Source organism: Xenopus tropicalis, chromosome 9, assembly GCF_000004195.4.
Source record: "Xenopus tropicalis strain Nigerian chromosome 9, UCB_Xtro_10.0, whole genome shotgun sequence".
NCBI classification, from domain to species: domain Eukaryota; kingdom Metazoa; phylum Chordata; class Amphibia; order Anura; family Pipidae; genus Xenopus; species Xenopus tropicalis.
In genome coordinates, this window is record NC_030685.2 from 13,638,614 (window position 1) to 13,652,013 (window position 13,400).

At 45.2% G+C, this 13,400-nt stretch overlaps 1 protein-coding gene across 2 annotated transcripts in view; it reads left to right on the forward strand.

Annotated features, from left to right (window-relative positions):
- Positions 1 to 940: 940 nt before the first annotated feature.
- itgal (integrin subunit alpha L) overlaps positions 941 to 13,400 on the forward strand; it is a 38,933-nt gene continuing 26,473 nt past the window's right edge. For both annotated transcript variants that reach the window (XM_031893535.1, XM_031893536.1), the window contains exons 1-5: positions 941 to 1,315; positions 1,393 to 1,510; positions 5,258 to 5,340; positions 8,380 to 8,444; positions 12,149 to 12,263. In XM_031893535.1, the coding sequence (XP_031749395.1) occupies positions 1,069 to 1,315; positions 1,393 to 1,510; positions 5,258 to 5,340; positions 8,380 to 8,444; positions 12,149 to 12,263 (628 nt within the window). In that variant the 5' untranslated portion in view covers positions 941 to 1,068. The remainder of the gene's footprint in view (positions 1,316 to 1,392; positions 1,511 to 5,257; positions 5,341 to 8,379; positions 8,445 to 12,148; positions 12,264 to 13,400) is intronic.

Sequence of the window (13,400 nt, forward strand, 5' to 3'; positions counted from 1 at the left end):
ACCTAACTGGGGGCTACAACCCCAGGCTCTGGAGTGTATTCCTTCTATTAAACCCTGGCCAGTCAACTCCCATTATTCCCCCCGCCATCAAAAACTCCACCCCTAACATCATCAGTCCTGGCCCTGACCTCCCCCAGGCCGCCCAAGTCTTGATGGTCTCCAGGTAAAAGTTGGCAACCCTATAGCTCCTGCAGTTTTGGGTTTTCCTAATGGAGAGGGACTATTGTGTTTTTTCAGCCCAAATTAACTATGTAACTACCATTGTACTATTGATGATGAAGGTGAGTGTCCCAGAGAGGAATAATCACTACTTTGTTACTAGTCTGTGCGTTTGGTTTTCTGACATGGTTGGGTAAATATACAAGGTCAGACTTGCACAGCTGGATACTGGGGATACCCCCTTGCATGTTAGTGTAAGCTTCACTGTAGACAGGGACGGATGCAGTGTCGGACTGCCAAGGGCCCACCAGAAACCCCTCTTCTCTGTTCATTCACTTTCTTTAATCTCTTAATTACTTCTTTTTTACATACTATTATCTATCCTTTCCTCCATTTCTTTTGTTTCTTCTCATATAGAAGTAAGTAATGGCCATGGTACAGGCATACAAAGCAAATGGCTGGGTGAGCAGGAGGGCCCAACGACCCCTGGGCCCAACGGGAGTTTTCCTGGTATCCTGGTGGGCCATTCCGACACTGACCGGATGTGTATAATAAATAACACAATATACAAATAAAGCCAGGTACAAACAAGGTTATTTCCCTTCTTTCCCCTGTGGATCTGAACTCATGGACATAAAATGAAATTATCGGAATGGGGCGAAGCTTAACGTTAATGTATATGTGTCTCCCCGCCTCCCCCAGGGCTGCACGTGGGCTTACACTTCTTTCTGACTCACTTTCCATCCTGTTCCTCTCGTTAATCTCAGAAACACATAGAATGACCGTCTCGCTGCTGCTTTGCTTATTGTGGATCCGCTCACCTCATTGCTAACTGGGAACTTTTATATTTAAACTTCTTTATTCTTTTTAATTTTCCGCTTCCATTTCTTTACCCTTGGGTCTCTATACATGCTGAGCGCTGCTCTACTGCTGCTGTCTCACTCACACTTCTGCTCTCCATCCCACACACCCACCAACGCTCTCTCACACTTACGGTACTGTATCTGCCCCCCCCCCCCATCAACCTGTTTCCTTCCTCTGTTGCAAACCACAAACTTTATGCCCTGTTTGTGCTCTCAGGCTGATCACCTTTCTCACTGGGTCTCTCTCGCTGGCAGAATGAGGCATCTTCTCTTGGGACTTGCTCTGCTCCAAGGTACTTACCCACACATCTCCCCCTTTACTTTCATCTCGCCTCTCATGTGCCTCACTATTGAATTTGGCTTTTTGTAGAGTTATGCGTCTGCCTGGGATATAACCTTGCAACGTCTGCTGAGAAGGAGTTCTCTGGCCAGTCCAGCGGGCAGTTTGGGTACAGAGTGAGACAGTTCCACACAACCCAAGGAGAGAGGTGAGAAATGAATTGTTGTAGAAGTTTGGAGGCTAAGGTCATTATGGGGGTGCTGGTGTAAATGGCTGAACCTTAACTGGTGCAGAATGAATTAAGACTAAATGGAGCTCTAAGTAGAATAGGTATTTGTGGACACAGTTAAAACAATATATTGTCATGGTGGATACCCTGCTGGTTCAAGCCCACAGCATTGCTGCAGCCTAAGGGAAGAGACTCACTAACATCGTTATTTGCCTTCCCTCAGTCAAATACTAGACTTGATCCTGTGCCGCCAGTAATGAAACAAAAGCCAAATATATGCTTCACAGTGCTCCTTCATCTGGTGCTACGTCTGGGCTGAGATGCAAAATTTACTCCTGGCATTTCAAGAACACAATGTCCCCAACAGCCCCCAATAAAACAAAGGGGTCTACTGCTGCTTAAAGTAGCCCATGGGACATTCCCCAGGCTTTCCAGGTTGCCAGTCTAGGCCTGGTTGCTGTAACTTGGTTCACTGCCACTGTTGGGGTTCCCTTGGAGTTATGGGGCCCTTAGCAGGTCCTGAACCAGTAAGGCTGGAAAGGGCTATGGGTGAAAACTAAACAGTAACCCAAAAAGTTTAATCCTAGTCCTGGAGGACCCCAGGGCAGGTTTAGGCAACATAGGGGATGTGCTTGGGCACAACATGGGGCAGATTGGATGCCTGTGCCTCCTGGCCTTCTCCTAAAAATGATCCTATACATGTTTCTCCTTGCCATTCCATCAACCTCCCCACACATAATTAGAGGCCAGATAACCCCAAAATGCTTGAGTTTTTGGTCTGAACTTTTGTGTAGACCAGTGGTTGTCAGAATTTTCAAAACCTGTGGGGGTCAGGCACCCCTTAGTCTACATCAAGGTTACAAGCACAGCCAACCCTAGTTTAAAGAATATCCAGGGCAGCACAAGGGTTTTGGCCAAAGTCTTCCTCTGTCAACTGGATTATCAGGGGTATCTAAAAAGGTATGGGGGGGGTTTCGCAGTTTGGGAACCACTGATATAGATTAAGATTAAAACTTTGGAATGGTGTAAGGCAGGGGTCCCCAAACTTTTTAACCCGTGAGCAACATTAAAATATAAAAAAAGTTGGGGAGCAACACAAGCATGAATAAAGTTCCTGGGGGTGCCCAAAAAAGGCTGTCATTGGTTATTTTGTAGCCCCTATTTGGATTAGCAGCCTACAGGAGACTCTGTTTGGTGGTACCCATAGTCATTATGCCTCCAAGTTAGAAATTCAAGAATGAAGACCTGCTTTGAGGCCACTGGGAGCAACATCAAAGGGGGTGGTGTGCAACATGTTGGCCCCGAGCCACTGGTTGGGGATCACTAGTGTAAGGAAAACATGGGTGAAAGTGAAAGAGTATATATTGAGTATACCATAGGGTGGTGGCTGCCTGACTATTTTTGACTTTAGCCCACCTTGGAGGTCCAACCTTTGTTCAGCGACCCCCTTAGCTCAGTAAAAACATTGCTCTATCAAATGTTCATAGATAGTTCCCTGAATATATAGGACAGATAAGTGCCCAAACTCCAATTTTCACCCTTAGTGGCATTCTAGCTGAGCATTCAGGGGTATTTTGAAGAGAAAATAGGCATTATCTCCATATCTCACCTTAAATTAACTCCACGCTCCCCACCACTCATCTGCTGCTTTGACTGCTGCTCCAGGGGGTTCACTAGAGGGTTCCATACTTTGGAAAGAACTGCGGGAGAATGATATGATACAGATTGGATTTAATTGGATTGCGTTGCATGTTGGAAGCTGACTAAGCAGTAGGGGTAGAATGTACTGTGGCACTAATGGAAAAGAAGGAAGTTTGGGTTTTGAGAGAAGAGATTTATAGATATATTTCATGGGCACAGGGGAAGTAGTGAGGGGTTGGGGCTCTAAAGAACATGTGACCACAAGCCACCGGTTCCTCTGCATCTGGAAGGTGAGGGGCTTAGGGTTGAGACTTCTGTGTGGTTGTGGGTTCTTACTTGGGTGGGTATTCTTCTTCCAAATAGCATGTTATTTGTGTACCCATGTACTCACCTTAGTGGGGTTGGTACCTTATAAATATACAAACGGTTCTAATACATGTGCTCCAGCTGGTGTCAATCATTTTGTTGCCAAACTGCAGTTTTTTGTCAGATTTCCTTTGTGGTCAACTGTAAATCACAAGTTGTTTTCAAGCCAAGCGATCAGATAGGAAGAGGAATCTCTTTGGTTGTGTTTCTTGCGGGCTGGTGTTGTGTAGGCCGCACCAAGCGTAGGCAAGTAGCATTTTGCGGGATTGGAACAAACAATTCTTTCCACTTGTAATGAAGAGGTTTAATCAGTAAAGCAAGGCTGTGTAGGCTATGATACAACTGTGGCAAAGCCACTCTTCATGTTTGGTGGGTAGTGTGCCAAGCAGGCAAGTTTTGCTCATCACTCACTGTGAAATGCCAATGCACAATACCACATGTAGTGGTTGAGGGATATGGGTAGATAAAGGGGTGTGACTGCTTAAGGGCTATAAGAAGTGTTGGCATTGGCCAACTGGAAATGCACAAAGTAACGAATAAGCCCTTTATATAGCATCTTATGTGATCTATAAGTGCTCCTCAACTGGAGAAATGCACAAAGTAACGAATAAGTCCTTTATATAGCGCCTTACGTGATCTATAAGTGCTCCTCAACTGGAGAAATGCACAAAGTAACGAATAAGTCCTTTATATAGCATCTTATGTGATCTATACGTGCTCCTCAACTGGAGAAATGCACAAAGTAACGAATAAGTCCTTTATATAGCATCTTATGTGATCTATAAGTGCTCCTCAACTGGAGAAATGCACAAAGTAACGAATAAGCCCTTTATATAGCGCCTTACATGATCTATAAGTGCTCCTCAACTGGAGAAATGCACAAAGTAAGGAATAAGTCCTTTATATAGCATCTTATGTGATCTATAAGTGCTCCTCAACCGGAGAAATGCACAAAGTAAGGAATAAGTCCTTTATATAGCGCCTTATGTGATCTATAAGTGCTCCTCAACTGGAGAAATGCACAAAGTAAGGAATAAGTCCTTTATATAGCATCTTATGTGATCTATAAGTGCTCCTCAACTGGAGAAATGCACAAAGTAACGAATAAGCCCTTTATATAGCGCCTTACGTGATCTATAAGTGCTCCTCAACTGGAGAAATGCACAAAGTAACGAATAAGTCCCTCTATATAGTGCCTTATGTGATCTATAAGTGCTCTTCAACTGAAGAAATGCACAAAGTAACAAATAAGTCCTTTATATAGCGTCTTACGTGATCTATAAGTGCTCCTCAACTGGAGAAATGCACAAAGTAGCGAATAAGTCCTTTATATAGCGCCTTACTGGGGTGGGGGGTCCCCAGGGTGGCAGTCCCAGTAGGCCCTGGACATCCCAGTCTGACGCTGCAGAGAAAACACAATTAAACATACAATGGGATGAGTTCTTTACTCACCATTGGATATGAGTATGTTCTAGAAACAAAAAAAATCAGAAGAAAGTTCTGAAGGTGAGCGGTTTTAAACAAACAGATAAGAGGATTCAGAACAAAGTGTGGAGGTTGTGCAGGAGAAACATCTCCCGGAGGGAGTAGTTGCAGGTAACTCCATGTGTCAGAAGTTATCATTTTCTTGGTCTCCTGGGGTATCCCCCTAACAGAGGTCTTCTCCATGTGGTTCTCCCTTGTACCTACAATTCCATAATGTGCTTTTTATCTCTACAGGATCCTAGTGGGAGATCCAGGGTCAGGACAGATATACGCCTGTGATGTCGATAGTGAATCATGTGATGTCATCATAGGGGCCAGTGAGTAGATCTGGATCATACTTACTAATGCCAATTATGTATTAATGGCTGACAAATTGTATAAAGGTGCTGTATTGTATTCAAACTATGTATGTAATTATGAGAATGGTAATAGAAAGTTATATCCTTCGGAATCATAGGTTTTTGGCTACTCTTCTGAGCTGGTTTCCATTGGACGTTGGAATATTCGCTCTCAGTCAGCTTTGCAATTCATCCCACAATTGCATTGAGGCAGCCCAGTCAGTCAGTTTTTCAACTGCCATCTTAGCAAACCCATTCTGTAAGGGCCCACGTCCTGCTGAGACACGAAAGGGTCTTTCCCAACCTGAGTTTGTTCTCACTGGAACCAGGGGCCCTATCCAACCATGAAAAACAGCCCCATAGAATTATTCCATCTCCTAGGCAGGTAGGGTTCTTCAAGCACCCCCAAACCCAGGCTCATCCACAAACTGCCAGTCGCTTAAATGCCATTCAGCAATTCCTGAGGCATCCAACACTGCCAGCTTTTTAAAGGTGGCCATACACGTGAAGATCCGCTCACTTGGTGATGTTGCCAAGCGAGCAGATCTTCTCCCGATACCCCCACCTACGGGTGGGTGATATCAAGAGAATCCAGGCTAATTCGATCGTTTGGCCCTGGGGACAAACAATCGAATTATAATGACGGGTATAGGCAAAGTCGGTCCAGGGACCGCATCAATGAGCCGATGTGGTCTCCGATCCGACTAGATTTTCTAACCTGCTCGATTGAGATCTGGCCGATTCCAGGCCAGATATCGGTCGGGCAGGCCCGTCGGTAGTGCCCATACACAGGCTGATTAGCTGCTGAATTGGTCTAAGGGACCGATATCGGCAGCTAGAATCGGCCCGTGTATGGGGACCTTTAGATAAATGGCTTTAGATGGGCTTTCCATATACATTTGGACTTATAGTGTGCAGATATTTTGTGCCATGAGGTGTATTTTGGCCTTCAGGTCATCTTCTGGGATCTTTTATGTCTGCAATAGAAAATGTTCTCATCCTTGTGTTTAAAGTAACAATATGAACCTCCTTTATTCAGTAGTTTGTGTTAACTGGTCTATTGGCTAGTCTATATCGGCTGCTATGGGGCCCTTCACAACTTATAACATCTCTGCTACCAGTGGCAACTTGTAGTGATGGGTAAGTCTACCTGAAATCTGTTGGACCTGTGTTTACCGGCAGGTGGGGTGGGTTTGGGCCAACAAAGTGCTCCAGGTGCCTGCGGTAGGCTTTTCTTTCCACCTCTGGGCACATCAGCGCACATATTTTAACTACCTTTGGTGTAGGGTTGCCTTCCGGATTTGGCCCGGACAGCCCAGATTTCAGAAGGGCATTCCAGGCCAAAACTGCCTGCCTGCGGTTTTCCTAATGTATAAAGGTGGCCATACACGTGGCGAGGTCGCCAAGCAAGCGGATCTTCTCCCGATATTCCCAACTACGGGTGGGCGATATCAGGCAAATTTAGGCTAATTCAATCGTTTGGCCCTGGTAAGGTTGCCACCTTTCCCCCTGCCGAAAGCCGGGCAGGGCGGTGGGCATCGACATTACAGCGATGCAATGGAGCCGTGATGTCATGGGGTGGGGCTATGACATAGCCATCGGCAATTGGCCAATTGCTGCATTAATCTAGGAAAGGCCTGTCTGGTTTTAAGGTGGCCATACACAGGCCGATTGTAGCTGTCGATATCAGTCCCTTGGACCAATTCGGCAGCTTATCGGGCCGCGTGGGGGCAGCAACGAGGGGCCTGCCCGACCGATATCTGGCCTGAAATTGCCCAGATATCGATTGGGCAGGTTAAAAGATTCAGTCGGATCAGGGACCGCATCGGCTCGTTGATGCGGTCCCAAACTGACTGCGCCACCAGGGCCAAGCGACCGAATTAGCCTAAATTCCCTCGATATTCCATGGATGGCTACCTTAAATCTTTTAACCTGCCCGTGCACTTGTTTCATTTTGGGTGTATTTTCCCTTTAGCCATTTGAGTAAAGTATGAGAAAATTGATAGCACACAAAAATAACCTGAGTGTGTCCAAACGGTAAAGGAAACCTCAAAGGGCCTGTGGTTTGAACTTTTGTGTTAAATAAAAAAAGGTGTGAACATTTACTAATGTACAGCCCCATTAACCACAGGGCAGATCAGCAGAAATAATACCAAATACGCTGTATAATTCAGAGTGATCCCCAACCAGTAGCTCAGGGGCACCATGTTGCTCCCCAACCCCTTGGATGTTGCTCTCAGTGCCCCCAAACCAGGGAGTTATTTTTGAATTCCTGACTCAGGGGCAAGTTTTGGTTGAATAAAAACAAGATTTCCTACCAAATAAAGCCCCTGTAAGCTGATAGGGTGCATAGAGGCTGCCTAATAGCCAATCACAGCCCTTATTTGGCTCCTCCATGAACTTTTATGGTGCTTGACTGTGGCTCCCGAGTAAGAAATGTTGGGGATCCCTGCCTTATCAGCTCTGTCAGGAGTAAGGCATGGGGCTCCACATTATGGAAAGACAAGGAAAAGCCCATGTCCCAGGCATTCTGGATAATAGATCCCATATGATATAATCATATAATAATGTGATAATGATATAACAGAACCCATGTGATCCCATGTGAGTTTGTTGCTAGAAAACTCTTATATCAACTTGTATTAAGCCTTCTAGGCACCCCATGATGCAGCACTTCTGCGTTCTAACTCTCTTCATTGAGTGAGTGATTATTATGGAAGGGTGAAGCTGGTCGATAGGACATTGTCCACTGGCTCCATCAAACTACTTCCTAGGGTTCAGAGAGCCCAGTTAAATATAATAGGAAAACCCCAGTCAACTCCTTCAGTCTAAGCCCTATCCATAACATCTCTATGGGAATGAGAGACAGCCCGGAACAGCAAGCTCCGACAGTCAGGGTTCTGTACCTCGTTAGGATTGGATTCTCATGATAATAAGGATGTATGGGATTAACAAATTGACCGAGGTTCTTAGCATTCACAGATGCCAGTGCAGTTAATCTTTCATCTTCCCTCCTAGACAAAACGGATGCCTCCAACCTTGGTCTGACATTGGAAGTAGATCCATCCCACAACAAAAGTATTGTGAGTATGATCCATCTTGCAGAAAAAGTATTGAATGTTTCCCCCTAAGACAAGCACTCAATTTTCCCAGGCCTCACCACCACAAATGGTCCTGCTTGAACTTCAAATGTGGCCTATTGCCCATAGCACCTTACCCCTATTCTCCCAGTAACCACCTCAAAAGAGAAAGAAAGTCATTTTGGCACAATAGCCACGATAGTGCTACCTAGAACGCTATATTTATTCTGCAGGAAGCCCTAGAAGCTCCCTCTGTTTGTCTAAGATAGCAGCTGGCATTTTAGCTCGGTCTCAGTAGCTTCAGTGCTGCAGCTCTGGCTGCTGGTAGCTCAGATTACACAGCACAGTTGGGAGGGGGAGAGAGATGAGGTGGGAGGGGGAGCAGGAGGAGGGAGGGGGATGAGGTGGGAGGGGGAGCAGGAGAAGGGAGGTGGAGAGCGAGGGAGTAGAGAGCTGCGCAGACTCGTTCCGTGCCCTGAAGGATTTTTCTGAGAGAAGGAAGTCTGACACAGAAGAACATGTGCACACAAAAGAAGAAAATAAATCCTGTGTTTCTTTTGATAGAGGACTCGGTGCTTATGGCTGTGTTTCTGCTAAAGCTCACTTAGCTTTTACCTTTCCTTCTCCTTGCAGCATCAGGTTGCTAAGTTCTAAGATAGGAACTGCTCACTTCTCAGCATGTCAAAGACCACACGTACAGACACAGGACTCGCAGGAGCAGGAAGTCATGTTTATAGCAGCAGCCAGAAGTAAAACCACAGATATGTGTCACAGCTTATTGTGCAGCAAAGGTGACACAATTATAAGTAGAACTCCTTTTATTAGCGAGAACATCATATATCATGGAATGTCTGCAGGAACCCATAGGGGTGCAAAGAGTTTCCATGATCTCTTGGCAATTTGTACTAAACTGTCACATTATACATGGTTCTAGAAGCTGAATTCAAAGCAAACATCAACCATTCTAGCCCTTGTACCCCTAGTGCAAATATCAACACCCAAGCGCACAGGCCAAGCTCACTGAGTGATACCAGGGACTCTGCTGCCACTGTCATTCAGAAAGGGCAAAGTAAACTGTAGGCAAAACCACATAATATATTACAGGTATAGGACCAGTTATCCAGAATGCTCGGGACCTGGGGTTTTCCGGATAAGGGGTCTTTCCGTAATTTGGATCTCCATTCCTTAAGTCTACTAAAAACTTAATAAAACATTAATTTAACCCAATAGGGCTGTTCTGCCCCCTATAAGGGGTAATTATATCTTAGTTGGGATCAAGTACAGGTACTGTTTTATTATTACAGAGAAAAAGGAATCATTTAACCATTAAATAAACCCAATAGGGCTGTTCTGCCCCCAATAAGGGGTAATTATATCTTAGTTGGGATCAAGTACAGGTACTGTTTTATTATTACAGAGAAAAGGGAATCATTTAACCATGAAATAAACCCAATAGGGCTGTTCTGCCCCCAATAAGGGGTAATTATATCTTAGTTGGGATCAAGTACAGGTACTGTTTTATTATTACAGAGAAAAGGGAATCATTTAACCATTAAATAAACCCAATAGGGCTGTTCTGCCCCCAATAAGGGGTAATTATATCTTAGTTGGGATCAAGTACAGGTACTGTTTTATTATTACAGAGAAAAGGGAATCATTTAACCATGAAATAAACCCAATAGGGCTGTTCTGCCCCCAATAAGGGGTAATTATATCTTAGTTGGGATCAAGTACAGGTACTGTTTTATTATTACAGAGAAAAGGGAATCATTTTTAAGAATTAGAATTATTTGCTTATAATGGAGTCTATGGGAGATGGCCATTCCGTAATTCAGAACTTTCTGGAGAACAGGTTTCCGGATAAGGGATCCCATACCTGTATGAGATTTTTGTTTTCAACATTGACAACAAGACCCTAACCGTATTTTCCCTGATGTGGTTGGAGGTTGCCCTGTGCGGATCTTGGTCTGAGGATTATTAAACAAAGTGAATATTGAGACGGCAACGCTGGGGCCAAAGCGCTGGTTAAACATTGGCTGCGTCAGGAACTGAGCGAATACAAGTGGTCTCCACCAGTAGATGTAACTTCCCACCACTAGATTTTCTAAACCGACAGAGGTTTTGTAACCATAACCATGCAAACCCCAGTATAGAGCTCTGAAAATCTGTTTTCATTACAAAGCAATGGGGGAGGCAACGCTCGGTGATCTATTCACATAAAAACCACCCTGCAACCAATGAAAACCCACCTTTCCAATATCACAAAGAATGGGTATCCCTCATTTGTATCAAGGTTCTATTGCCTATTTAAGTCCCCTGTTAGGGTTCAGGATATTGCCAGAACCCCCATTAGCCAATGATAGGGTAACGGATATATAAACCCATTGATATATTAGTACTTGTATCCTTGGATGTAAGAATATCAAGGACAGTAAATAAGTGTTCACTCAGTCAACCTGTAGGACCTTCAGTTTCCCAGATAATCTAGGGGAGAAAAATCAATATTTGCCCCTAAGTCACCCTGATTGGTCATCAGGCTCAACCTGATTGGTTGCTGCTCAAGAACCCACCAGGGGGGCAGATCCAGACCAGCCTTCCAATAACATTATGGCAAGCAATATAAGCAATAAGGAAAGATTATGATAGAAGGTCAAGGTAGGAGCAGTAGGGTTAGATGGATACAGTAGGGGAAAATTTTCATCATTAGGTCAACATGGAGATAGAAAGGCAAGATGGAGACAGTAGGACAAGATGGAGACAGTAGGACAAGATGGAGACAGTAGGACAAGATGGAGACAGTAGGACAAGATGGAGACAGTAGGACAAGATGGAGACAGTAGGGCAAGATGGAGACAGTAGGACAAGATGGAGACAGTTGGACAAGATGGAGGCAGTAGGACAAGATGGAGACAGTAGGACAAGATGGAGGCAGTAGGACAAGATGGAGTCAGTAGGACAAGATGGAGACAGTAGGACAAGATGGAGACAGTAGGGCAAGATGGAGACAGTAGGACAAGATGGTGGCAGTAGGGCAAGATGGAGACAGTAGGACAAGATGGTGATGTAAGGGAATCTGCATTATAGGAAGATGGCAACATTAGAGGAGAATTACGCAGTAGATGGCAAAGTAAGGTCATCCACTGTGTGCAAAGAAAAGGCATGTCAGAAAATATCCACAATATAATAATAATGTACCCCCTACTGTAAATGATAAGGATATTAGCAGTCACTGAGGGGTTCTGTGCCCATATAAAGGCACAAGGCTGCAGGCTGAGTTATACAGGGAACTCTGAGTATCACTCATGTATTATAAGGGATAATGTACCCCCTACTGTAAATGATAAGGATATTAGCAGTCACTGAGGGGTTCTGTGCCCATATAAAGGCACAAGGCTGCAAGCTGAGTTATACAGGGAGCTCTGAGTATCACTCATGTATATAAGGGATAATGTACCCCCTACTGTAAATGATAAGGATATTAGCAGTCACTGAGGGGTTCTGTGCCCATATAAAGGCACAAGGCTGCAGGCTGAGTTATACAGGGAACTCTGAGTATCACTCATGTATTATAAGGGATAATGTACCCCCTACTGTAAATGATAAGGATATTAGCAGTCACTGAGGGGCTCTGTGCCCATATAAAGGCACAAGGCTGCAGGCAGTTTCAATATATATATTTATGAAAAATATCTTATTAACCCCTATAGGTGTGTGGTCCTGGCAAACCCAGAGATTGTTACCAGACGCCCTACACGAATGGGGAATGTTACATGATTGACTCCAGTCTGGCCACATCCAAAGAACTCAACCCCGGCCACCAAGGTAGGATACAGGTTTCCAAGAACTTTCCCTGACTGCTTGGGGTTCTTCATAATTCTGTCTCCTTCACTGTCAGACAAGGGATGGCCAAACCTCAGCCAAACTGTCAGCTGGATTGTGACTGGCTGATGCAGTTCCAATAAACCACCGCTCCTCTGGCTTCAGCTACACCAGCCAAGGTTAATGAAACCATTCTCTTGCGCAGAATAACATTGTGCAACAGCTTTTAGACTTCCTCTTGTATCGGTTGTGAAAATAGAAGTTCCCCATGGGTTACTTAAGGCAGCAAAGAGAAATCAGACAGAGTCTGCCATGTTTCCATTGTGCTTCAACAGTTGACCCCAAAAAGTTATAGGGTAGGGCTGGATGGGCATTGGCCTGGACCTGAGATCTCTGTGTTTCTTTGATTATTCTGTGCTTGGGGGCCACATTGGGCCATGAAATGTTGGGGGCCAGTGGAGCAATAGAAAGAGAGGTGAAAAGGCGGGGTTACACCATTAGTCCCATGGAGAGAGGCAGGGGCTATTTGGCCACCCCGCCCTGGAACCCTGTGCCGGCTGCCAACACCTTGTGTAGGGGCCCCACCAAAATGGTCCCAATTGGGCCCCACAGTTTTTAAGACCGGCCTCCCATAGAAAGCCCTTTATTCCAATGTACTTTTTAACTTATACATTTGCATCAGCCATTCAGCTACAGTTCCAATAATATATGGAAAATATCAGGATTATCTGTAAGAACAAACAGACATTCCTCCCAAATTTTAAGAAGTGCCCTTCATGCTGGGTGGCCCCAGTCAGTGAGACCCTTCCCCACAGTTTGGTACGTTGTTTAGTGACTCCCTACCCAGGGTCTTGGCATTGAGGGAGTAAATAATGTCCCAAACTGTGGGTGGTCATAGGCCTTAGGGCAGGGATCCTCAAACTACGGCCCATGGGCCAGATCCGGCCCCCCAAGGTAATTTACCCAGCCCCCACTGTGTCCCCACCCCTGGCTACTACCTGTCTGCAGACGCAGCAGGGAGCAGGGAGCCAGAGGGCACAGCGGAGAGTGGGGGAACAGGGAGCTGCAGGGCACAGCAGGGAGCTGAGGACACAGTGGGGGAGCAGGGAGCCGGAGGACACATTGAGGGAGCAGAGAGCC